We start from the raw sequence: 27,507 nt of genomic DNA, 5'->3' as shown, positions 1-27,507 counted from the left end.
AATAATAGCATGTATAATTTTAATATTAATTCATCAATCATTATTATCAATCTTAAAAATACACATATATATAATAGATTACAGTTATGCCATATTTTATCTCAAGTCATTTTTAACTTTATGTTGTCTGTTCTCTTAACACGAGTACATAGTGGTGGAAAATATTTAAAGTTTGTCCATTATTCACTTTTATTTTCTACAGAATTTGGTAAAAATCTAAGAACAAATGGCTCATCCACCCCAACCCATTAGCTCAGGCCACTTTCACCTTTATTGGCTACACTTAGCTAAAACAAGGTGTTGACGGAGTCATCCTCTAATAACCACATATATGTTGCTGTAGTCTAACCCTTTAAGTAATTTACCAATTTTAACTTGCAAAACAGGGATATTTCTGGTATTTCCAAACACACACCACGAGACAACAAAATAATACAAACAATCGAACCGTACATGTGATACGGTATGCCAATAAAGTAATTGACACATGTGAAACGTTTCCTATAATATTAAAGTGTTGTTATTTACAGCATCGCATTCCCAAGTCCCAACCGTGTCATAGTGAGTAGTGACCACCGACTACTATCATTGACTTGATTTGCTTCACAAAGAAGGTATCAAGTCCCGGTTTACTTCTTCTCTAACTTCCTACGACTGACAAAAGATCTTCCAGCATCCTGCATAAGCATCCTAAGCCTCAGCTTGTATATGACTTGAGTCAGTGCATCACCTTTAACCAATCGCTGCTATGTCTTACCAAAACCAAGAATATGATGCGTACATTAGTTCTGGATTGAACTTCCTTGATCCTTTTTTTTCAGATCTCTATGCTGCACTCAGATATGTTGGACTGCATGTTTTAGCAGACCAAGCCGTGGTCAAGACTAATGAACTTTTATTATCTGGCGCAATCGAACGATGCAGAGTTTCTATCATAGTTTTCACAATAGATTATGCTAAATCAGCCCTGTGTTTGCAAGAGCTGGTGAAAATAATGGAGTGTCATCGGAGCAGCAAAGATCAGAAGGTTGTGCCCGTGTTCTATTGCTTAGATCCCTCCCAAGTATGCAATCTGAGCGGTTATTTTGGGCAGATTTTGTCTGATACTCTGCAAGGAACGGATGAAAACATGATGTTGAGTTTTGCGACCGCGCTTCGACAAGTTGCTTCCATTTCACCCAGGTTTCTTCCGGATATAGGGTAATTAAATTCTCCCATGTTTTTTAATGCTTTGATCTTTATTCTTAATGAGCCATGACCTTTTGAGTATCATTGGCTTGTTGGAGACTAGAGTGGAACGTGATTTTGTCATTCAATTCTTATCATGTTCCTCTGATTAAATGTGTTTGTAAAGGTACCAGAGAGTGAGAGGGTTTGAAGAGAGTTGGGAGAGAAAACAAAGATAGAGAGAAGTAGAGAACGAGTAAAACGAGCGACTAACAAAATTTATTACTTTTTTTGTCAACATTTGACTAATTCTAAACTAAATTCTAAAATCTAAACTCTAATTGTATAAAAAATTAAAATTTAGAGAAAATGAATTGATTTCTAATTTTTTGATCTGCGAATATTTAAGTATGAGGATTTAAAAATACATTTAAGTCCTTTGATCTTTTTAAAATCTGGACACGTCGATTATTTGGTCTAATTTGTTATCTATATCAATCAGATCATACAACAAAAGTTAGGTTTGATTTTTCGTTGGATATGACGTACCCATATAAACATGAGGGATCAATATGTCTAGATTTTAAAAAGGTAAGAGACTTAAATGTATTTTCAAATCTTTAAAGACTTATCAATTTCTTTATTCTAGTTTCTTTAATTTAGTAATCCAACAAAATACTTTATGTTATAATTTTAAATATTGATAACTAGCTGATGGCCAAAACAATAAATTCTAATGGCCTTCTAATATTTTTCTATCCTCAATCATTTGTATTATTGGTTAATGATTATGCTTTATATTTATATTTTTTTTCAGGAATAAAATAAAAGTTATGAACGATATAGTTGGACATGTTACATCCTTGATAGATTCAGCGAAATTATTCATTGCAAAGCATCCGGTGGGAGTAGACTCTCGTGTGCAAGATTTGATTCAACTCTTAAACAATCAGAATGAAGATGGTGTTCTGATAATGGCGATATGGGGAATGGCGGGAATAGGTAAAACAACTATCGCTAAAGCCCTCTACAACCAAATTAGCCACAACTTTGAGGTGAAGAAATTTGTCCCAAACATCAAGGATAGAATAATGAAAAATTCAGCAAGAACGTCTAGTTTAGAAGAGGAGCTTCTATTATTTTTCCAAGAACGAGTTACAACAAAAACGCATAACGCTGACTCAACAAGAGATAAATGGTGGGGACTTCCTCACATAAAGGTACTTCTTATACTTGACAATGTAAGAAGTGAAAGAGAACTGGAGGTTTTGCCAGTAACTCGTGAATGCTTTGGTCCTGGGAGTATAATAATCATCACGACAAGAACTAAACATGATCGACTTCATGAGATTGGAGTTAATCATATATATAGAGTGAAAGAAATGGACTACAACGAATGTGTTGAGCTTTTTAGTTGGAGCGCATTCAACAAAGCCACTCCTGAAAGAAGTTATTCTGGTCTTATTAATTATGCAATTGAATATTCTGATGGACTGCCACTGGCTCTTGTGTGTGTTGGCTCTGCTGTATCTGAAAAAGGTATAGAAGAGTGGGAGAATGTATTGGACAGCTTCAAAAGATTCCCCTTGCAAGATGTATGGCAGGTTTTAAAAGAAAACATAGATGCTGTTGGATCTAAAGAAAAGAAAATATTCCTTGAACTAGCTTATTTGAGACATCTCTTTATTGGAATGAATCGAAATGATATAAGTCAGATATTACAAGAAGCTGGACATAATGTTGCACCAAGAGCAATTAAAGGACTTGAAGAGTATAGTCTTGTGTGGTTTGACGAGGACAAGCTTTGCATGAATCGTTTGCTACAAGATATCGGAAGAGAAATGTATATGAGGGAATCATCGATTGTGCCTCAGGTTTGTAGGATCTTATGGTTTATGAGCACATAAATTGATTTATAGTTGCCATTTGTTTTTGAAACTCTTTTTGGAACATAACAAAGAAAGAAAAAAAATTGCAACTCCCTTAATCCTGAAATTTCCCTACTCTCCACCCTATTTTAAATAATTATGTAATGTGCGTACTGAAAATCAGCCCGTTTTACCAATATAAATTCATTAATAATAAAAATAAATTGTTAAAAAACTTTTAATTAAGGTGAATGTATCCTACTATGTTATAAAAAACTTTTAATTCAGTTTATAGTGTATGCTGCATAGATTCAAATACTTGTCCGAAAGTTAGTTCAGTGTGTTTTATTTTCACATTTAAAAACTTATGCAGCAAAGGCCATATGATGTATTCTTGAGCTTTCGAGGCAAAGAAACTCGCTCAAAGTTCATCTCACATCTTTATGCATCTCTTGAAAATGCTGGTATCTATGTTTTCAAGGATGAAAACGGGCTAGCAAGAGGGGAAACTCTCTCAATCTCGCTTCTGAAATCAATTGAAGAGTCTAAAGCTTCTATCATTATTTTGTCACCAAATTATGCATTTTCAAGATGGTGCTTGCAAGAGTTGGAACACATCATGCTCTGTTGTAAAAACAAAACTCAAAAGGTGCTGCCAGTATTCTACCATATAGATCCCTCGGAAGTGCGAAATCAAACTGGTAAGTTTGGACAAGCTTTTGATAACCTTATGAAAAGATATCCGGATAAAATAAAAGGCAAGGAGCAGAGTTGGAGGAAAGCACTCCGTGAAGTCGGGTGCATTGCAGGGTTTGTCATCCGAAAATCCAGGTAAATTAATTAATATACTTCACATTTTGGAGAAATCTCTATTCAAAAGATGTTTAAATATGTAAAGTTTTTTTTAGCAAGTTTGTATAAATTCTAAATTTTGGAATTGCATATCAAAATTCTTTTTCTTTAACTTCTATATAAATGCCTATGAAATTCTTACTGATATAATTCAACTTAATTTTGTCTAACTAGCATGTTATTTACTTTAAGCAACATTATACTTACAATGAAACTAAAACAACTTGAGAAAGTTGTAAATCTTCTCCTACTGTCTGTATAATCTCTAGTACCTATGGTGCAGGAATGAAAGTGAGGATATTAAGAACATTGTTGAACATATTACTCATATGCTGGACATGAAGGAACTGTTTGTTGCTAATCATCCGGTAGGAGTTGAATCTCGTGTTGAAGAGGTGATTGAACTGTTAAAAGACCAGCAGCAAGAAAATCCTCTACTACTTGGTATATGGGGCATGGGAGGGAGTGGTAAAACAACCATTAGCAAAGCGATTTATAATAAACTTTTCCGCGAGTTTGAAGGTCGGTGCTTCCTCCTAAATATAAGAGAAGTTTGGGATCAAGATAATGGAATTCTTTATTTACAACAGCAACTTCTTTCTTCTATCTTCAAGACAACGAAAATAAAGGTAGAAAACATTGAATCTGGAAAGTCAATATTGGAAAAAAGACTTGGCCAGAAAAAGATTCTTCTTGTACTTGATGATGTGGACAAATTGGAGCAGCTAAATTCTTTAGCTGCAAGCCGTAAATGGTTCTGTCCCGGTAGCATAATAATCATCACAACAAGAGACGAGCATCTTCTAAGTTGTCTTAGAATTGACAAGTTATATAGTATGAAAGAGTTAAATGACAAAGAATCCATTGAACTTTTTAGCTGGCATGCATTCAAAGAACCATGTCCAAAAGAAGAGTTTGCTTCACTTGCTAATGAAGTTGTTTCATATTGTGAGAGATTGCCACTGGCTCTTGAGGTAATTGGGTCACATCTGTTTAATAGGAAAGTATATGAATGGAGGAGTGTTTTGAATAAACTCAAAACTATTCCAAACAATGATGTACAGAAGAAGCTTAAAATAAGTTTTGATGGTCTAAGTGATGATAGGGATAGAGAAATATTTCTTGATGTAGCATTTTTCTTTATTGGAATGGACAAAAATGATGTAATTGATATATTAAATGGCTGCGGGCATTCAGCTGAAATTGGAATGAATGTTCTTATGGAACGATGCCTTATTACTGTGGACACTAAGGGAAAACTTGGCATGCATGGTTTGCTGCGAGACATGGGAAGAGAAATTATTCGCGAGAGTTTGCCAATGAAACCTGAGGAACGCAGTAGGTTGTGGAATCCAGATGAAGTGCTTAATGTATTATCAAAAGACATGGTAAGAATTTCAAGTATGTTTTCAAATTCATACAACAACAATGATATATTGTGAAAACTTTTGTTTCATCCTTTTAAATTATATTTTCAAACAAGGGAGAGGAACTTCAATTATATTCTATTCTCTTGAATTTTTATGATTCTACCTGATTGGAGTTTTAGTTATTTGACTTTTTTTTTCAATTTTTTAGTGCTCTTTTAGCTACCCTTAATCCAATTTTACTTTTTGGTTCCTATAATTTATAGGGAACAAAAGCTATTGAGGGACTTGCTTTGAACCTGCCAAAGTCACTGAATCCAACCCACTTAAAGACAGAAGCATTTAAGGAGATGAAGAGACTCAGATTACTTCAGTTTGCGAATGTGCAACTTGTTGGAGACTTTAAATATCTTTCAACAGATCTTCGATGGTTGTGCTGGCATGAATGTCCTCCAGAATATACAACTGCAAACTTTTATCTGGGAAATTTAGTTGCCATTGACTTCAAATATAGCAAACTCAACCTAGTATGGAAGAAGGGTCAGGTATAAATTCTGAGTTTTATTTACTTTTGTGGTTGAACATAGCAAACTTCAAACAAAGAAAACTTCAAGAACAAGTGAGAAAAACAAAGCTCATGATCTTTTTAGACATGTTGAAAGATTGGAGAGCTTTGCATTTTTATAGGTGTTTGTGTTGTGTTTTGTTTTTTTATATGGGAACTCTATTCCCCCACCTTTTCTGTATTTCTGTTTTCTCATATTAATGAAATTCTTATAAAAAAAAGTATATACCTATTAACAAATTTCTAAAAACAATTCAAGTGAATTTTCATATATTCAAATCTAGTTTTTTTTTAGTTCTTGAATTCATCTCCTTAAAATTCTTGCAGATGATGAAGAATCTAAAAATTCTCAATCTTGGTCATTCTCAACACTTGACACAAACTCCTGACTTTTCAAATATGCCCAATCTTGAAAAGTTAATACTCAAATATTGCCCAAAGTTGACTTCGGTTTCTCATACCATTGAACATCTCAAGCAAGTTCTTCTAATCAATTTGAAAGGGTGTTCAAGGCTTCGTGTACTTCCAAGAAGCATCTACAAGTTGAGATCTCTCAAAACTCTCATTCTCTCAGGATGTTCATTGATTGATAAGCTAGAGGAAGACATAGAACAGATGGAATCATTGGCAACTTTGATGGCAGATAAAACTGCCATAACACAAGTGCCTCATGCACTACTAAGATTAAAGAGCATTGTGTTTATTTCTTTGTGCGACTTTGAAGGATTATCGCGCAATGTGTTTCCTTCAATCATTTGGTCATGGACCTCTCCAACAAATAATTTCTCACCCCAAGTCAAATATTGTTTCCTTAATAGTTCCAAATAGAAATTCTCAAGGCCTATCATCCATCATCAGAGGGCTTCCACAGGTTCAGAATGTTGGGCTGGAGTGTGGCTCACAACTTCAAATAGCAGATGTAGCTTCTGATGATACTTTTAAAGTCACAAACTGCAATGAAATGATAGTAACATCAAGTGCATCAAATGTCTCAAAAAGGAGTACCTCATCATTAGCTGGTTGTTGCAGCAAACATGACATTATTGAAGATGAAATTTCCTTGAATTTAATTTTAATCCAAATGGGAATGAGTTGTTCTGTCACAGAGGTACTTAGAGAGAATATTTTTCAGGTTTGTCTCTATTGTCAACCTATTCACTTGATTCAAACATTAACTGTTTGAGATTTACACCTTACATTTACATTCCAATTCTAAAGTATGTTTTTTTGATTGTGCAGAAATTTAGTCCCAGAGTACCTGGAGATTGTTTGCTTCCTGGCAACAAGAATCCTGATTGGTTAGCATACAGTAGCGAAGATTCTTCTGTAACTTTCCATGTCCCTCAAGTGAATGGGCGTAGGTTAAAGACAGTGTTGTTGTGTATAGTCTATTCTTCTTCCCCAAAAAATGTACCGTCAGAAGCCCATATTGTCAAAAATCTGTTTATCATAAATCACACAAAAACCACCCCTTATGTCTATGATGGAGATACACTGGCTTCACTTAAAGATGAGGAGTGGCAGAAGGTAACATCAAACCTTGAAGCTGGTGACAAAGTGCAGATTGTTGTTGTTGCGGGGTTAGGATTCACAGTGAAGAAGATAGCAGTTTATCTCGTATATGCAGATCAACAAGCTGAAGGTATTGTTTGTGCTGACGATATGGTAGCATATGCAAATTTCACTGTTCATGGTGGCGATAACAATGTAAGTGCTAATTGTCTAAGTATCTACGAACATTATTTTAAAGTATAAAATTTATTTCGTCCATGTTATGTTGCAGGCTAAATTTGATAGAGTTTTTAAAGCAAAATTGCACTTTAAGGACTTGGTTGATATTTGCATTTTTATTTGACTCCTATATTTTATGTTACTACCTTTAAGTTTATCTTGGGAGTGCTGATATTATTTTGAACTTCAAATTAACTGCTGCTGAAATGATCAACTTGTAGAAAGTCTTTTCTGCTGTCATTAAAAATGTAAAAGTACATTTATTCATTTTGCCACCTTATATAATATGCTCACACTCGCCTATACTATAAAGAAGTATGTAATTGTTGAAACTTCATATTCAATTACACATTAGTTCTCTCCGCTTTTACTTTCTCTATGTTTTTGTACTTATTTTGTTCATTTTCTCTGCTGATTCTGTGTAAAACTAATGCTCATATCTTATTTTCAGAAAAATTTGAAGTCACTTGGAAAACGAAAATTCCAGAGAGTATGATTATCAAGGAGTATTGTCACTTGTCAATTTAAGTTGAAGTTGTAAGTGTAGGCTAAGAAAGATAAAATTTAATTTGTGGCCTAGATCTAAAATTATATGTTTTCCTTCTAACCTCGGGATCATTTTTTAAAAAAAATTTCTGCACATACTTTTCCCAAAACAACATTTCAATGCACGATGCTCGTAAAGGTTTTAGTTAAATTTTCTGCTTATTGCTTTCTATTAAATCTAACTCATTATATGGTTTTAGTTTATCACTTGTGATACCAACTTAAATTTAAGTCTATCAGTTTTTCTAATACCCAACTTTACACAAGCTGTTTATATAATGTGAAATTGATGACAGGGATGTAAGTATTGGTTCCAGATAAGTTGCAACAAGAGGTGCACTTAACTTTTAGGATGCTATTAAGTAGTACGCTTTAATGGGAGAATAAAAAAATGTTGCTCAAGCCATCTCTGATTAATAGTCTAAACTTTTCCACTCTGAAGATTAAGTTCTACATAATAAGGAGTATAAAGGAGACTCTGCTGATCTCTGATATTTATAGCGTTTTACTATTCTACGTTTAGATTATGTTCGACGCTCTCTATATATAATGTATGAAGAATTAACACCACATTTGTCGTCGTGCTCACCAACATCATACTCTGTTCAGCTGCCCCTTTACTCTTTGCATTCCAAAAATGCCGTACATCCTTTCAATGCTTATTACATCCATTCACCAGCCTTTTTCATGATGCCAATGTCAACCTAAATACAAGTGCAGAAAAAAAAAAGTTCATGGTTTAGAAAATAAAATGCAGCAATCAAATAGTTAAATAAGCACAAACCCACATTAAGTCTTTTCTGAATTAGATTCATGAAGGCCAAGATACAAGTAACGAGCTCCATCTGGATAGAGAAGGTGGAGATATAGTTTCTTGTGCAGATAAGACACCTGAAATCATCATTATCGTTCTCATTTTAAACTACAGCTTGTTTATTTACTTCTTGTGAGATTCATAGCAAAAATCCATGACACAAGAACCGCGCTGTACGCGCAGCAGGGCTGAGGCAAGGAGCCCGAGGAAAACCCAGACTAGATTACAATTTTGCCTAACTGGGAAGTAAAGCAGCATAGGAAGGCCATCATATCATACCTTGAAAATTAGATCTTAAGTTGTTACAATTTTGCTCTGTTGCAGTTGAAGCAATTCAATTTGTCCAACAACTTGAACTACAAGAACCAAAATGACAACAATTATGTTTATGTCAAAATATAGAACGTAACAAACTTACATCCATCACACTTACTTTTTTATCTGTGCCGGAAACAGGAATCTTATTACTGATTGCAGGTGTAGCATCAACAGCAGGGACACTGAAATTCTTATCTCTCATATCATCAACATTAGAAGCATCTTCTTTCTTACCAACAACCATGCTATTCACAATGACATCTTCTTGGCATTCATCAATGTTTTGGTCGATCGACTCATCATGAATGAGGTAAACTGCAGTGTTCTTCGCAACGATTCCATCCCCCAAAACAACAACCTCCTGAACTTTGTCACCAGCTTCAAGATTTGATATGACATTCTGCCAATCTTCATCTCTAAGTGAAAGCAAGGTATCTCCCTCATATAGATAAGGAGTGGTCTTTGTGTGATTAATGATCAACAGATTTTTAAGAATTAGGCCTTCATATGTCATGATATCTGGGGAGGAATAAACAATGCACAATGTCACTGCCTTCAAATTATGCCCTTTCACTTTAGGGACTTCGAAAATCACAGAAGAACCTTCACCATTGAAACTTAACCAATCAGTATTGTTGTCACCAGGGAGCAAACATTCTCCCACATCACTGGTACTGGCAGCCAGTTTCTGAATGATTAATGATTCAAAATAACATATGCTTGGTTAAGAATACAAATTTCACTTGTTCAAGTAATAAGTGTATAAGATATGACAGAGTATATTTTAATGATTTGCAAATCTAAGTGTTAATTTCTCTTTGCAGTTGATCATATAAACAATTCATTGGTTAGTTTTCTGCAAATAATATTTGTGCCTAAGGTCTTTTGTTTGCTCTTGTTTTCTCTCTTTCTAAATACTCTCTAGATTAATTCCAGTTTTACTAACCTAATTCCAAGAGTTAGTTTAAGAGTTGAGAAATGCCTTATAAATATCTTGTAATACTACTTTTGCTAAAATTATTTTTAAAAAATAGAAAGAATCTATCTATATATATAGTAAACGAAATAAATTAGAAGAAAATAAAATTTGATAGTATGAAGACAGATATAACAAACCTGTGAAATGCTTTCTCTGAGTATTTTTGTGACCGGACAGTTCGTTACCATTTGAATTAAAATGAAACTGATGGTAGCTTTTGATATAGACATGTCACCTTGACTGCGACAATCAACTAAGGCTGAGGTATCCATTTTTAAAACATGTGATATGGCTGGTGGTGCTTCCAGTTCCTTACAATTTTTTATATTGATGGCATCCAAGGTAAAATCTCCGGTTGTTTGTATTTGTGAACCGCTTTCTAACCTGATACCCTGAATATTTGGGAGCTCTCCGATAATGGATGATGTACCATGGAAGCTATTATTTGGCACAGTTAAAGAAACAAGACATGAAACATTTGCATATGTTTGCATTTGGGGTGAGAGGTTATTTGTTGGGGAGGTCCATGACCAAATGATTGAAGGAAACACATCACGGGACAATTTAGATCAATTAGTATCGTCTATATTTATATAGTATATCTATACATTTATTGTAGGATTCTATGTCTTTATTACTTTGATTCATTTAGCACCTATAAATACCCCTTGTATATTGTACCTTTGGTCACAACTCAATAATACACTTTTCAGATCACTCTCTCAGTCTCTTGTTTCTAACATGGTATCCAGAGCTTAGGTCATTTTTTTTCCATGAATATTAGTTTATAGTCCTTTGCTTTTCCTCTTTCGTCAGTGTTCTTTGGTCTCTCTTTTGCTCCCTTTTCAGACGCTTTGGTTCGTCACCGCCCTTACCACCGCCTTCGTCTCGTCGTTACGAGTTCAACGAGTCCAGCCTCGTCACCGGAAACCACCGCACGCGCCGCCACGCTCCGTCTGAAGTTCGCCGTCTAGTTGTCTCCGAGCAGTACTTTGTGCTCAGTTTTCAACCTCTTCCTGCCGTTTCGGTTCGTCACCGCCGCTACCGTCGCCTTCCACTCGTTGCAAAGTTTTCAACGCCACCGGAATCACCGCCAAACTCCTCCGGACGCGCCGCCACGCGCCGCCTGAAGTTGGCTGTCCGGTTGCAGGCGTTCTCTTCCAGAAGCATCCGTCACCGTTGGATCAGCGCTCCAGATCAACGGCTCATCAAAGCCCACGTGGCAGCCAGAAGAGAGACGAACCGCGCCCGACCCGCGAGACCGACCCGACCCGACCTTCCCACCCGCGCGCCACCTCGCGCCCTGTCAGCTGTTGACGTGTCCTGCGTCTCCAATCCCCGTCTGCCACGTGTCATTGCTTGTTGACGTGGCTGCTGACGTGGAATCTGACGTGGCGGCTGACGTGGCAGACAGTGGGACCCTCCCTAAGGTTTTTTGGTGAGCTCTTTCCGATTCTGCACTCCGATTTCTCATTTTCTGCTCCGAAATTGCCGTTTTCTCTCCTCTCTTTGATCTTTGTAACTGCTATCATGGAAAAGCCAGATGTTTTTGCTGCCACCGATAGAAAGGGTAAATTCTGTCGAAACTGTAACCGTTCTGGGCACCTCTTCCCCGACTGTCCTTCTGTTGAATGTCGCACATGCCACCAGAAAGGTCATCTTAGCTACCATTATTCACAGCTGTTCTGCCGTTACTGCAAGCTCTCGGGACATTTAATTACTGCCTGTCCTACTCGCCCACCACGTCCTAGTCCACTCAACTCGTCTCCTGTCTCTCTTTCTGATATTGCATCTCTTCTTCAGCGTCTTTTCTCTGTTTCTGGTAATACCCCTGCTGCTTTTTCCACCTCTCCAGGTAATTCTAAATGGTACTTTGACTCGGGTTGCTTTAATCACATGTCTCCGTTGCGTAATATTGTCTCGTCCATGTCTACCACTACAAATGGACCTACTGTCAATACTGCAAATGGCTCCCTCTTGCACGCAACACACAAGGGTTCTATATCCCAATCAACTCTTAATCTTCCTGATACTTATTATGTTCCCAAATTAAACTTCAATCTTATTTCAGTTGGTCAACTTGTTGATCTGGGTTTTGAAGTCACTTTTTCTGTTTCTGGTTGTCGTGTACAGGATCCTCGGACGGGACAAATCATCGGGACTGGACGTAAGGTCGGAAGGTTGTTTGAACTGGAGAATCTTCATATTCCTTCTGTACCAAATCTCTGTGCTGCTTCTTCTCCCTCTACCCTCCACTTATGGCATCAGCGTCTTGCCCACACCTCCTTAGGAAAACTACGTCCTCTTGTCTCTCGGGGTGTTTTAGGTCAGGTTCCAAATGAATCTTTTGATTGTATTTCTTGTCAAACTGCCAAACAACCTGCTTTATCTTTTCACAATAATTCATCTCTTGCTTGCTCTCCTTTTGATCTCATTCACTCTGATGTTTGGGGCCCCGCTCCCACTGCCTCTATGGGCGGAGCTCGATACTTTGTCGTTTTCATTGATGATTATTCCCGTTTTACTTGGGTTTATTTGATGACTAATCGCCATGAGTTACCTCAGATCTATATCAATTTTGCTACTATGATTAAAACTCAGTTTTCCAAGGTCATTAAGGTTTTTCGACGTGATAATGCTATGGAATACCGTGATTCCAAACTCTTAGCCTTTCTTGCAGAACAGGGTACATTGTCTGAGTTTTCTTGTCCTGGTACATCTCAACAAAATGGTAGAGCTGAACGCAAACACCGTCACATTCTTGACTCCGTCCGTGCAATGCTCCTTTCTTCTTCGTGTCCTGAACGTACTTGGGGTGAAGCTGTTCTTACTGCTGTTCATGTTATCAATCGACTCCCTTCTTCTGTTCTTGGTAATGTTACTCCCTTTGAGCGTCTTTATCATACCTCCCCAGATTATAGTTCTCTTCGAGTTTTTGGTTGTGTATGTTTTGTTCTTCTTCAGCCTCATGAACATAGTAAACTTGAACCTCGGGCTCGTATGTGTTGTTTTCTTGGTTATGGCACTGAACACAAGGGTTATCGTTGTTGGGATCCTCTCTCTAAACGTATTCGTATATCTCGTCATGTTGTCTTCTGGGAGCACCACATGTTTTCTCGATTCTCATCCTTTGAGTCGATTCCTACTACTCAGTCACCTTTGTTTACTAACCCCAATGTTGATCTTTTTCCTAGTAATGATTCTACAGATTCTATCTCGAGTGACCCTCCACAGCCTCCTGTTCTTCCGCCTTCTCCATCTCCCGATGATTCCAGACCGGACGATGATCCTGCTCCTACCGCCATGCCTCCTCCTCCTGCTCGTTCTTCTAGGGTACGGCATCCACCTCCTCATCTTCTTGATTACCATTGCTTTTCTACTATTCTTCATCAACATGAACCTAAGACATTCAGAGAAGCCTCCTCAAACCCAAATTGGCAACAAGCAATGCAAGAAGAATTACAGGCACTTGAAAAAGCACACACCTGGGATCTGGTTGATCCTCCTTCTGATCAGGAAATTGTGGGCAGTAGATGGGTATACAAGATCAAGACTCGCTCTGATGGCTCTATTGACCGTTATAAGGCCCGCTTGGTTGCTCAAGGTTGTACGCAAGAGTATGGTATTGATTATGAAGAGACTTTTGCCCCTGTCGCTCGTCTTACGTCTGTTAGAGCTCTTCTTGTCATTGCCGCGGTTAAAAAATGGTCTCTCAGTCAGATGGATGTGAAGAATGCATTTCTTAATGGGGATTTGAAAAAGAAAGTCTATATGAAGCCACCTCCGGGATATCCTTGTCCTTCTAATAAGGTTTGTCTCCTTCGCAAGGCACTTTATGGACTTAAGCAAGCTCCTCGTGAATGGTTTGGCAAGTTCAGCACTACCATATGCAGTCTTGGTTTTACTTCTAGCCCTCATGAGCATGCGCTCTTCATTCGTAAAAGCGAACGTGGAGTTGTTCTTCTACTTTTGTATGTTGATGACATGATCATTACTGGTGATGATGTTGATGGTATCTCTGATCTCAAAGCCTCACTTCACCGTACCTTTGAGATGAAAGATCTTGGTTCTCTCAGTTATTTTCTTGGTCTTGAGGTCATCTCCACCGATGATGGCATCTATCTCTCTCAGGCTAAGTATGCTTCAGATCTTCTTGCTCGCGCTGGGATTACCGATAGTCGCACTGAGTCTACTCCTCTTGAGCCTAATGTTCGATTTACCCCTATGGATAGCACTGTTTTGGATAATCCGACTCTCTATCGACAGTTAGTTGGCGGTCTCGTCTACTTGACTGTCACCCGACCAGACATCGCCTATCCAGTTCATGTACTTAGCCAGTTCTTGTCCGCTCCTCGTACTACTCACTATGCGGCAGTTCTACGCATTCTTCGCTACATCAAAGGCACTCTATTTCATGGCCTTTATTTTCCTGCCCATTCCTCTTTGTCTCTTCAGGCTTACTCCGATGCTGATTGGGCTGGTGATCCCACTGATCGTCGTTCTACTACTGGTTACTGTTTGTTTCTTGGCGACGCTCTCATTTCTTGGCGTGCTAAGAAGCAAACGTTCACTGCTCGCTCAAGCACAGAAGCTGAGTATCGTGCCCTCGCTGACACCACTGCTGAAGTTATCTCGGTTCGTTGGCTTCTCGAAGATTTGGGTGCTCCTCAGTCGTCCCCTACTGATGTTTTTTGCGATAACCGCAGTGCTATTCAGATCGCCCATAATGATGTGTTTCATGAACGCACCAAACACATTGAGATTGATTGTCACTTCATTCGGCAACGTATCCTTATTGATGCTGTTCGTCTCATTGCTGTTGGAACACTAGATCAGACTGCTGATATCTTCACGAAAGCTCATCACCCGACTCGTTTCCGGACTTTGTTATCCAAACTCAAGTTGGTATCCTTAGCTCCCACTTGAGTTTGAGGGGGGATGTTAGAGAATCATTAGAATCAATTTAGATCAATTAGTATCGTCTATATTTATATAGTATATCTGTACATTTATTGTAGGATTCTATGTCTTTATTACTTTGATTCATTTAGCACCTATAAATACCCCTTGTATATTGTACCTTTGGTCACAACTCAATAATATACTTTTCAGATCACTCTCTCAGTCTCTTGTTTCTAACACCTTCAAAGCCACACAAAGAAACATATACAATGCTTTTCAATCTTATCAATGCATTTGGCACTTGTGTTATAGCAGTTTTATTGGCCATCAAAGTTGTCAAAGATTCCATCTGTTCTAAATCCTCTTCCAACTTGTTAATTTCTGAACATCCAGAAAGAATGAGAGTTTTCAGAAATTTCAACTTGTAGATGCTTCTTGGAAGTATACGAAGGCTTGTGCAACCTTTCAGATTGACTAGAAGAATTTTTTTAAGATCTCCAATGGTATGGGAAACCAAAGATAGCCTTGAACAATATTTGAGTATTAACTTTTTAAGATTAGGAATGTTTGAAAAGTCAGGAGTTTCTGTCAAATATTGAGAATGACTAAGATTGAGAATTTCCAACTTCATTAGCATCTGCAAAAAATTCAATAAAAAAAAATAAATAAATGAAGAAGCTACCTGCTCTATACTATATTGATGAAATTTACAATTTAAAAAATTTTAACCATTTTATGATATAATATTAAAGGATTATCTTAGGTAACTAATAACTTTTTTGAATAACATGAACAACCACCAATCAAATCAAAACACACTACACCTCCAAATTACCCACCTAAATCTTAATATTAGAATAACCATCCGCACACCTAGTAAAATAAACATCCGATATATCCATTGTTCACATTGTTTAATATTTTCATTGTCTACCTATATCCATTGTTCACATTGTTTAGTATTTTCATTGTTTACATATACTTTTCCTTTTAAAATACACCTAGCATAGTTGTTTATTGTTACATCATAAATAATCGTACCTGCCTCTTCTTCCATACTAGCTGGAGATTGCTATATTTGAAGTCAATGGCAACTAAATTTCCCTGATCAAAACCTATAGTTGTATATTCTGAAGAACATCCATGCCAGGACAACCATCGAAGATCGGTTGAGAGGTATTTAAAGTCTCCATCGAGTTGTACACCACCAAGTTGAAGCAATCTTAGTCTCTTCATCTTCCTAAAAGCATTGGTCTTCAAATGAATTGGTTTCATCCTTGACAACTTCAAAGCAAGTCCCTGAATAGCTTTTGTTCCCTTTAAAATAAAATAAACAGAAAAACAAAATGCCATGGTTAGATAATTATTTGTAGCCTCTAGTGAGTTTAAATGATATTTGAAACCCAATTTCTTATTAGGATCCAAGAAACAATATATAACTCAAAAATCAAATAAAAATCCATGAGATTCATACCATGTCTTTTGATAAGACATCAAGCACTTCTTCTGGATTCCATAATCTACTGCGTTCTTCGGGTAAAGGTAGATTCTCACGAATGATTTCTCTTCCCATATCTCGCAACAAATAATGCATTCTAAGTTTGTTCTTAGAGTCAATTGTTACAAGAGATCGTTCCCTGAGAACACTGATCCCAATTTCAGTAGAATATCCACAGCCATTCAATATATCAATTACTTCGTCTTTGTCCATTCCGATAAAGAAAAAAGCTATATCAAGGAATATTTCCCGATCTTCGTCATCGTTTAAACCATCAAAGCTTATTTTCAGCTTCTTTTGTATTTGCTCATTGGGAATGTTTTTGAGTTTCTCCAAAACACTTATCCACTCTTGTATTCCCCTTTTAAACAAATGTGATCCAAGAACCTCAAGTGCTAACGGTAATCTCCCACAGTAGGAGACCACTTTACTTGTAAACCCGACAAATTCTTCAATAGGAAATGGTTCCTTAAATGCATGCCAACTAAAAAGTTCGACAGATTCTCTGTCACTCAACTTTTCCAGCCTATATACCTTGTCAACTCGAAGCCAATTAAGAAGACGTTGATCCCTTGTTGTGATGATTATTACACTCCCTGGGCAGAACCATTTACGATTTGCAGCCAAAGCATTTAGTTGCTCCAATTTGTCCACGTCATCAAGTACAACAAGTATCTTCTTTTGGCCAAGTCTTTCCTCTAATATCACTTTTCCAGATTCCACGTTTTGTATCTTTAGTTTCATTGTTTGGTATATACTGGAGAGAAGTTGTTCCTGTAAATGAACTCCGCCATTATCTTGATCCCAAACTTCCCTGATATTTAAGAGGAAGCATCGACCCTCGAATTCACGACAAATTTTGTTATAAACTGCTTTGGCAATAGTTGTTTTACCGATCCCTCCCATGCCCCATATCCCTAATAATAGAGGATCTTTTGTGTTTTGATTCCTCAACATTTTAATCACCTCTTCAACCCGAAGTTCTACTCCTACTGGATGGTTAGCAACAAACAGGTCCTTCATGTCTAGCATCCGAGTGACTTGTTCAATTATGTTCTTAATAGCCTCACTTTCGTTTCTGTAAAATATAAACCAGATATAAGAGGTACACTTACCACTTTGCATTGGCAACATATATATGATTATGAAATTCCAGAAAACCAACATTTTCTCAACAATTGACCAACATACTAAGTTGTTTAGATTCTCACATTTTCTACGCATGCACTATGACTCTATCTATCTGTCTATCATTTATCTATTATAATATATAAAAAACAAAAATATTTCTCTACACTAAAATCATCTACCATATATTTGAACCCATTTTTCAATATTTATTTTATATTTCAACTAGGGGTGGTAAACAGAAAACTCGCCGGACAGTTCACATAACACACCAAAAAATACAGGCTATAAATTTGAAATCACTGTAATAAAAAAGCTCGTCTAATTCGCACCGCCTAATTCACGGGTTTTGGTTTTTTAAATTTGGAACGTTATTTTTATGCTTGTATTTAAAATATTTGTTCGTTTTACTTTAAATTATAATTTCAACTATGTTGGATTTATTAAAAATTTGGACAATATTTAATTATATGTTTTGGACAATGTTAGTTTCATTATTTTATTTTAAAAAATTTGATTAATGATTATGTTTATTAGATATTTAGAATTATAAAGACTTTAGTTTTTGTAAATTTAGAAATTATAATTTTGTTATATTTTTAAAAATTATAAGTTTATTAAAATATTCATAAAATTATATATTTTTTTAACATTTAATAGTTTAATAATTTAAAAAAAAAAAAAGGAAAATTGGCGAGCTTAACCTGCCAATCCGCCATTAAGCAGGACGGGTAGAAATTTGGGACTCATTCAATAAACGTCAGGGTTGGGGGTGAGGCAGGCTTCCAACCTATATTTTATACTAATAATTAATTTTTATGACTGATTTTAGTGTATATCTAATATAATTGTATAAAAAAAGAGTTCAAACTAATGTTATAACGAGTAAATAATACATAATTTTTTAAGTTTCATGTCATCGATAAATAACTTAGTTTGCAACAAGCAACAATTTGGAATTACATTTATACTATCATATAATTAATTTAGCATTAATTTTATAATTTCACACTTGAAATTATCTAATTCTATAAAATATTATAGTATAAAAATGTTAATTCATATCAATAATATAAAATCTAATATTATATATTATTTAGAGAATAAATTGTATTTTATAAAAATCTATTTATTTATAATACATAATAAAAATTAAATAATAAAACAATAAACTCTTGATATAATAGATATCTTCTAATATTTCACATAAATATTTTAGTAAAATTATTATTTTATTATTTTTTTTTATCATCATGTTACTTTTTATTCTTTTTACGTAGTGTTTAATCTTATATCTTCATCATTTCTTACTCTTTATATCTATGTAAGTTACTCATAGCTTTTAATAGTAAAGTTATTTTTTTTAATAAAATAAATTAATTAATAAAACTTAATTCATTTTCTCTTTTTATTCTCACTTTTTTTCATGTTTATTATACAAACTAACATTCACATCACACATATTTTTTATCTCATCTCATATAATCTTATGCATTTTACTCTTTTTCTTATATCCTTGCTAATAATGTTTTTTGCCCAATTAATTAAAAAATTTGGTTGATGACGATAATTTTTTATTTTAATTTGCTAAATAATTAGCTCATTATATATGTTGGGTGATGAATTCTTAAAACACTATAATGTATGATGTCCATATAATTTTTTAAGTTTTGTTTTTTTATTTTTGACCTAATTCTGTTTATCAATTATATATATATTGTCTTTGTCACTTATATATCATTTTTTTATTTCTTTTCAACAATTTATATTTTTTAATATTATTTAATCATAATAATAATGTTGAAAATGCATGATTTCATGATTCACAAAAAAATAGATATTATTTTCAATTATTAAAATATTTATTCATATTTGCATTACATTTAATAACTTTATTCTTGAACTATAATATTTAAGTTTACTAAACATATGTATTAAATGATAAATTTCTTAAAATACTAGAATGTATAATATTCTTATGATTTATTTTTTATTTTTTTATGTTTGGCCTAATTATATCTTTTAATCTTTGTCACTTGTATATCACATTTTTTCTTTCAACAACTTATATTCTTTTAACATCATTTAATTATAATAATATTATTAAAAATATACAATCCCATAATTCATAAAAAATAAAATTAAAAATTAAATATTATTTATATTTATATTTCATCTAATATTTTTATTTTTATAATGTAATATTTAAATGTAAACAAAAAGGACAAAAGAGAATAATAAATAAAAATAACTACTTCTTAAAACGAACAAAGATAAAGATTATACTAAGTCAAATGAGTAAAAATCTATTCAGGATTTTCATAAAGTTTACTTATAGATCAAGTTATGTATAAATTTTTTATTTTAAAAGCATTAAATTTTAAATTATTTTATATATTTTATGTATACATTTTCAGTTTTAATATTTTCAAAACGTGATTCTATTTAGTGATACTAAGATTCTTTTTACTTCATTTACTCTTTTTAGGGTGATTTTAAATAATGACAGATTATGAGAAAATTACTATAAAGTACGAATACTTTTTTTTTATTTGTCGTGTTCACGTGTCGGATATATTTTAGACACGATATTTATCAATATTCGTTCGACACGTGTTTTTTGTGTTCAACTGTATCTTGATAAAAAATAAAAATTTTTTTTCTAGACACATTTGGACACACCTAAATACCATCACGTGTCAACGTGTCCAACCTTATTTTTAACATGTATTCTTGAAATGAGTTTAATAATAATATATATTATTAATTATTAAAAATATTTTAAATATTTATTATAATTAAAAAAAGACAATAAAAATAATTAAAAGATTAATTTATATTTTAATATCTATAAAATATCAAAATATTATTACAATTTATTTAAAAAATATTTTATATTTTATATATATGTGGTGTCTCCGTGTCTTATAAGAATTTTAAATTCACATGTCTCCGTATCGTATCGTGTCCCGTATCCATATCAGTGTCCGTGCATTATAGGAAAATTGGCATTGGCAATACTTATTAAAATCTAATATAAAGGATAATTATTCAATGATAATAAAACATAACAAGAAAGTTTATATGTGCTAATTTATTTCTTTGCTAAAAATTATCATTATTTTAAAAAAAATTAAACTGAATTTTATTATAAAAATATGAGAAATAAAGGCTCAAACAAGAGGACATCAATTTAACATAATTGTGATTCTAAAATTTTTCAGCAAAAAATTCTCCACAATTCATTAATATGTTCTTTTGATAAAAATTAGTAATATATTTTTAAATTTGAAATACAAATTTTTACCAAAATAGAAAAATAAAACTTTAATGAAAAATCAATTTAGAAGCATTAGAAAAATATATAATTTTTAATAAACAGTATTTTTTATTCACAAAGTGTATTTTTTCTTTCTAATTCTTAAAAATAATCATTATTAACACATTTATATTTACTTAAAATCATATTTAAATTCACAAATTAGTTATTTTATGCAGTAGTTACTATATATACTTTACTCTCTAATTTTTTTATGTATAGTACAAATATAAATACAACTCTATTTCTGTTTTCAATTGCATTTATATATTGATATTATATTAATATTTTTTTATATGAATAAGCATAGATGATAATATTTATTTAACTAATTATAATTTTTTTACGTTACAAAAGGCTAATAGCATAAATTATTACTTTTAAGTTTTAACTTACAAATATAAGCCATTAATTAATATACAAGGTTTATTATTCTGTCTGTTCTTATAATTTTATTGAATTTTCAATTAGGTCCTTATGCTTTTTTTTTATTGAGACCTTATACCATATCAGATTTTGTAATTAAGTCTCTGCCGTGACAAAAATATTGAAATTAATAGAATATTCTGTTAAACAAAACGAATATACCAAACACTTGACTGAATATTTTGTATAGTTTAACAGAATATTCGGTTAATTCTAATGTTTTTATCAAGGTAGAAACTTAGTTACAAAATCTGATATAGTATAGAGACCCATGAAAAGAAAAAAAAAATATAAGAACCTAATTGAAAATTTAGTAAAATTATATGGACCGACAAAATAATTAAACTTTTATACAATAGTAACTCTAATTAAATACAAATTTATTTATATAATTTAACAAAACAGATTTATTTAATATTAATTTTTAAGGTTTGTTTATTAAATAATTTTTTATATATAAAAATTAATTTATTTTAATTTCGTGCAAGGTGCAAGTGTATATCTAGTTTAGTATAATTTGCATCCACATTATGACTCTACAAACTAAGTTGACAAACAACATATACACATGAATCATTATATTTTGCATTTCTTTATAAGTGTTAGCTATATGTTGGTTGGTCACTTACCACCAAGCAAGCAAATCAGTGCATTCAAAAACCATGTGAAATGGTGTAAAAACTAAAAGGATAGTTATTGCCTCAAAATCATCATTATTTTAACCTTGAAAAGATGAAAAAGATATTAAAGTACCTTGATTGTTGAATGACAAACCCTGAGATGCAACCAACTTGTTTGAGTGCTGCTCTCCAACTCTGCTCATTGTCTCTATTCTTTTGGATTCTTTCTATTAGAACTTTAAAAGCTCGTCCAAACTCTCCTGTTTGATTGCGCACTTCCGAGGGATCTACACCATAGAACACTGGCAACACCTTTTGAGCTTTGTTTTTATGATACAGCATAATGGTCTCCAGCTCTTTCAAACACCATTTTGAATTGGGGTAATTTGGTGACAAAATAATGATTGAAATTTTAGACTCTTCAATTGCTTTTAGAAGTGAGATTGAGACCTGCTCTCCTCTTAGAAGTCCATCATCATCCTTAAAAACATAAATGCCAGCATTTTCAAGAGATGCGTGAAGATGTGAGGTGAACGTGGAACGAGTGTCTGTACCACGAAAGCTCAAGAATACATCATATACCTTTCGCTGCAATAGACCAAAACAAATTAAATAAATAATTATTTACAAGATTCATTGAGTGATTCTTATAAAACTGTAACATAATATGCACCTGAGGATTAAATGAAGATGATTCCTTCTGATAGATTTCTCTTCCTATCTCTTGTAGCAACGGATGCATGCGAAGCTTGTTCTCCTCAAACGTCACTAGACTCTGGCGTTCAAGCCCCAAAATTCCTTCAGACCCATTTAATATCTGCATTGCATCTTTTCGCGACATTCCACTAAACGCATGACTGAAATAAGCTATCTCAAGAAATACTTGTTTCTCTTTGTGATCCAAACGATTAATGCTTATTTTTAACACCTCTTGGACATCTTGAATGGGAAATATCTTGACCCTATCCAATACAATCCCCCACTCTGCTATATTTCTTCCACTTAAAACACAGCCAAAAGCTACAATAGCCAATGGCAATCCATCAGAATATTCAACTACTTCCTTAATAAGCCCAGCAAATGTTCTTCTAGGAGTTGCTTTCTTGAATGCACACCAACTAAAAAGCTCAACGCATTCGTTGTAGTCCATTTCTTTCACTCTATATATATGGTCAACTCTAACCAGATAAAGTGGTTGCTTATTCCTAGTTGTGATGATTATTATGCTACCAGGACCAAACAATGTATGACTTACAAGCAAATTCTCTAATTCTTTGTTGCTTCCCACATTGTCAAGTATAAGAAGTGCTTTCTTTCGGTTCATGCAATGAAGAATCTCATCTCGTAAAGATGCCAAAGAATCCATTTCATTTTGCTCCATTCTATCGCTAATATCTGGGATGAATTTTCTCACTTCAAACTTACGACGAATTTTATTGTAGAGAGCTTTGGCAATTGTTGTCTTACCAGCTCCTCCCATTCCCCAAATCCCTAGTACAAGAACATCATTTGGTTTCTCATGAATGTTTAATATTTGAATTAAATCTTGCACACGAGATTTAATTCCCACAGGATGCTGTGCAACAAATAGGTCTCTTGAATCTATTAAAAAAGCAACATGTTCAACAATACTCTTGATAGATTCCATTTCCTTCCTGCAACGTATACATTGCATAGTCAATTATGGAAGCATTCTTCAATAAATTTTATAGAAACATTCCTAATCCTAGTAAGCTTAAGATTTGAGTGAATGTTCAAATTCGTCTCTAACATATTTTTTACTGAAATATTTTTTTAAATAAATTTATCTTTAAAAATATTTAAGTTGGTCAAATTAGTCATTCAGTTACATTCATTGTTCATAGTGTCAGAGTTCATCAATATATCACATTAAGTGATATCACAACACACACCTTCTAATTGATTGCTAACATGATAAATTTACGAAATTAAATCAAAGTTTCTTTCAATTTAAAATTAATTTAATTTAATTGTATAAATTAATCATATTAGTAATCAATTAGAAGGGGAGTGCTTGGGAAATAATGAAAATTTTAAACAAAAGTGACAAAAGATTAATGTTACATTAGTAATTTTTAAATTACGAATTTAATTAAAAAAATTTTTTAGAGACTAATCTAAAAAACTAATGATATTTAAGAGAACAAAATTGATCATTTACTCTCAATATTTGCTAATCTTTTCACGTGGAATCAATGCACATATATGTAATAAAAAGGTGTTTGAAAATTTTCAAGTATTGAATGTATTAAAAAATGCATTGAATTTACCAATGCTTAATGCATTTCCAAGCTAAATCCCAACAATAGTTACAAAAAGTCACCCCTGCCTTTATTTTATGATATTCGTAAAAATGCCCCATCATTTATAGCAAAAAAAAAACATAATTTACTTTTCTAATATTTTTAACTAATATAATTGATAGATAATAATAATAAAAGATTTACCGTAGAAAGAAAAGTTTTTAAAAAGGAAAATCTATCTAAAACAAATTTAAAAAAGGTACTAAGGGATGAAAAATTTCAGCAGTCAACAGGCAAAATTATAAAATAAATTAAGAAAAACTAATATATCTGTAAAACTTTCTAATAAATCTATCAAAAGATAATGTAGAAAAAGTAGCTTATGTGCAGTTTATTTCTGGAAATTTTCTTATGCTAATTCTAAAATTAGTTCAATTTTAATTATGTAATATATTTTTAGTAATTTATTCTTCAAAATTCAAATTTGATACGATATTTTTAAAAAATAAAAATTTACCAAATTAACCTTGAAAGAGGTTTTTTAAGGTTTTTTGTTAATAAATATTTTATTAAAGAATATGTGTCAATAAAATAAAAAATGATTTTGTCCAATTCTGTCCGCTGTTTTTTTTTTTTTTTTTGTTCATTACACTACTCACACAGCCATTCTTTCAGGTTTTTTTTAAACCACATCCCAGATTCCCAGTCCGCTGTTTAATTTTGTATGAGCCATTGCGCGTTGTTGGGATTTGGCAAACCAACACTTTTGTTTTTGGCAAAATATCATAAGTCTTTTTGTTTTATCTTTGAAATCCACTTTAAACGACAAAAAGTTTCAAGTCCAAAAAAAAGTTTATCCGTTCACACGTAAGTGTAAAAATGTTAAATTTATTATTATTAAAAAAAATATTAAATTATATATTTTATTTCTATTGATTATCTAATTTTATAAATTATTTTTTTATAAATAATTATTTTCTTAAAAAATTAATATCTTATTTATTTAAAAATAACTGACTAACTAAAATAATATTAATATAAAAATATACATATTCATATTTATTATATGAGTTTAATTTTAATATTTTGATACAATAATCTATTTTAATTAATGTATCTTGATGATTTTTAAAGATATAAATTTAAAAAATAATTATTTTTATTAATGTAATAATATACCATTAATTATCTACGTAAATTTTTTTTATACTTACATTAAATTATTATATTTGCAAAGTAAATTAATGAAAAACAACAAATATACAGTGTATTTGATTACCCGGAAACTGTCACAAAACTTGGTGAAATGTCAGCGGCTTCTTGAAGCGTGGTAACATGGCACGGCCGCGGTGTTGATTTTCCATCAAGAGAAGTCATAACTCTTCCAAAGTGACCAGAATAATCCCTTACTTCTGACGGATCTACACCGCAGAACACTGGAACAACCACCTGAGCCTTGCTACTTCGACACTCCATAATTTTCAGTAGCTCTTGGAAACACCATGCTGAATCCAAGTATTCTTTTGTGAAGATGATGACAGAAACTCTGGAACCTTCGATTCCGGCCGGTACACCCACACTCTGGGAAAAGACAAAGTCTCCTGTTCTAAGAAGTATCTCGTCACAAACATGTACCCCAGCATCTATGAGAGCGCCACAGAGGCGTGAAGCGAAGTGTTGACGATGAGGGTGTTGGCGACTGACACTGATGAACACATCATACATCCTTGTTCTGTAGGGATTAACCCTATATTGGTTTCTGGTGGTGGAGGAAGTCATATTTGATTCGGGGAAAGGAAATTGGTTGACTCTGTTAGTGTTGGTCTACACGCAGCTTATTGAGCTTACTTTTTGTTGCCACAGTTTAGACCCAATTACGGTTGAGGTCATGTATGATTCAATGATTGTATGGCAATTAAGAATCGGGTACTATATTACAATTATTTATTTATTCTAGTATATATATTTTTTAAAATTATTTTAGGAAAAGTTTAGGGGACCAGCAATTTTATCACATTCTAGCCAGCATGTAACCATCAAAGAAGAGTGACCCATTGGATGAAATCTCACATTAATCTCTCACCATTAAAAACCTCATTGATGGCTATTTAATGGCTATAAATCCCAAATGTTGCTGGCCCCCTAGCATTTTTCATTATTTTATAATAATAAATTAACAGCAAAAATTCACACATAATTATTTTTATATAAAGTTGATAATTAAAATAGTTAGTTAAATTTATTAATTTATCTAATAAATTTTAAATATCAATTTTATATAAAATAATTATACGTCAATTTCTACCTAAATTAATATAAATAAATAGTTAATTAATATAAATAAATAGTTATTCTTTTTCTATAATATATATAAGAATTAAACATGTATATAATAAATGAGTTAGTTTAATCTTTAAATTCTAAAAGGAAAAACTACCATTTATACCTATGAATTTATGAACTTTAATAAAAGTATCCATAGAAGACAGAAAGTGATTTTGTGCTCATGAAAGGTTGAGTCCGTCTATTGATAGTATACATTATTAATTCATTTGCTCCATTAACTTAAAGACCAATATGACACGTTAAATGCTTACCTACTTTTGATTTTTATTTTTTTTATTTTTTTAAGAACGTTCTAAGTGAATATAGGAAAGGGAGAGAGAAAAGTTAGAGGTCACTCCGCACCATTTCATCTTCTTCCTCACCACTCTTATGCATGCCCTAGCAGAGAGAGACGTGAACCACCTACTGGACTCCAACAAAACTGATCTGAAAAATTGAAGGCGGCCACTCCAAAATCTACAATCATGGTCCGGTAGTGATCCTTTCGTGGCGTGGGTGTGTCAAGATGATTGGAAGACAGTCATCACTTCCACAATGAGAGGTAAGCCACCTTCCTATATTGCTAGTGTCCAATTTTTCATTTTAGTTAACAATTTTTCCTTTCACGGAACTCTTTCACCATGAAATTGTTAACTGAAGTTAGAGCTTTTCGTTTCACTGATCGTATAGAGTATGTCACTGTGGGGGTTGTGTTTCAGTTTAAAAAAAATTTGAAAAAATAATAGGTGTATTTTTATGGTTTGTTCATTTTTTGATATTTTATTCATGTCTTCTTAATTTGGAAAACAAATGGGTGA

The 27,507-nt window shown here is 33.1% G+C and overlaps 1 protein-coding gene and 1 pseudogene across 2 annotated transcripts; one reads left to right on the top strand and one right to left on the bottom strand.

The window, feature by feature from the left end:
• The first annotated feature begins 550 nt into the window (after positions 1–550).
• Positions 551–10,045, top strand: LOC107627622 (disease resistance protein RPP2A-like; annotated as a pseudogene). Its single transcript, XR_015904838.1, has 8 exons — positions 551–1,200; positions 1,985–3,041; positions 3,409–3,866; positions 4,171–5,275; positions 5,521–5,799; positions 6,147–6,951; positions 7,059–7,526; positions 8,002–10,045. The product of XR_015904838.1 is annotated as a disease resistance protein RPP2A-like (transcript).
• Positions 8,894–26,260, bottom strand: LOC107625700 (disease resistance protein RPP2A). Its single transcript, XM_088503726.1, has 10 exons — positions 25,644–26,260; positions 22,774–23,755; positions 22,234–22,688; positions 16,584–17,685; positions 16,151–16,426; positions 15,349–15,746; positions 10,345–10,771; positions 9,344–9,916; positions 9,190–9,266; positions 8,894–8,987 (listed from the first exon to the last, which is right to left on the bottom strand). The coding sequence occupies exons 1-9, from the start codon at positions 26,141–26,143 to the stop codon at positions 9,213–9,215; spliced, it is 4,767 nt and encodes a 1,588-aa protein (XP_088359852.1). The 5' UTR covers positions 26,144–26,260; the 3' UTR covers positions 8,894–8,987; positions 9,190–9,212.
• Positions 26,261–27,507: the final 1,247 nt, after the last annotated feature.

This window comes from Arachis ipaensis, chromosome B2, assembly GCF_059453495.1.
Source record: "Arachis ipaensis isolate K30076 ecotype BB chromosome B2, ASM5945349v1, whole genome shotgun sequence".
In the NCBI taxonomy this organism is placed as follows: Eukaryota; Viridiplantae; Streptophyta; class Magnoliopsida; order Fabales; family Fabaceae; genus Arachis; species Arachis ipaensis.
This window is presented reverse-complemented; position numbering and strand designations above follow the sequence as displayed.

Excerpts from the sequence above, each read along its gene's own strand:
- LOC107625700 (XM_088503726.1), bottom strand. The coding sequence starts at position 26,143 with ATGACTTCCTCCACCACCAGAAACCAATATAGGGTTAATCCCTACAGA. Across the intron at positions 22,689-22,773 it reads CATCTTCATTTAATCCTCAG|CGAAAGGTATATGATGTATT; the intron begins GTGCATATTATG and ends GGTCTATTGCAG. Across the intron at positions 17,686-22,233 it reads TTTGTCATTCAACAATCAAG|AAACGAAAGTGAGGCTATTA; the intron begins GTACTTTAATAT and ends TATATTTTACAG.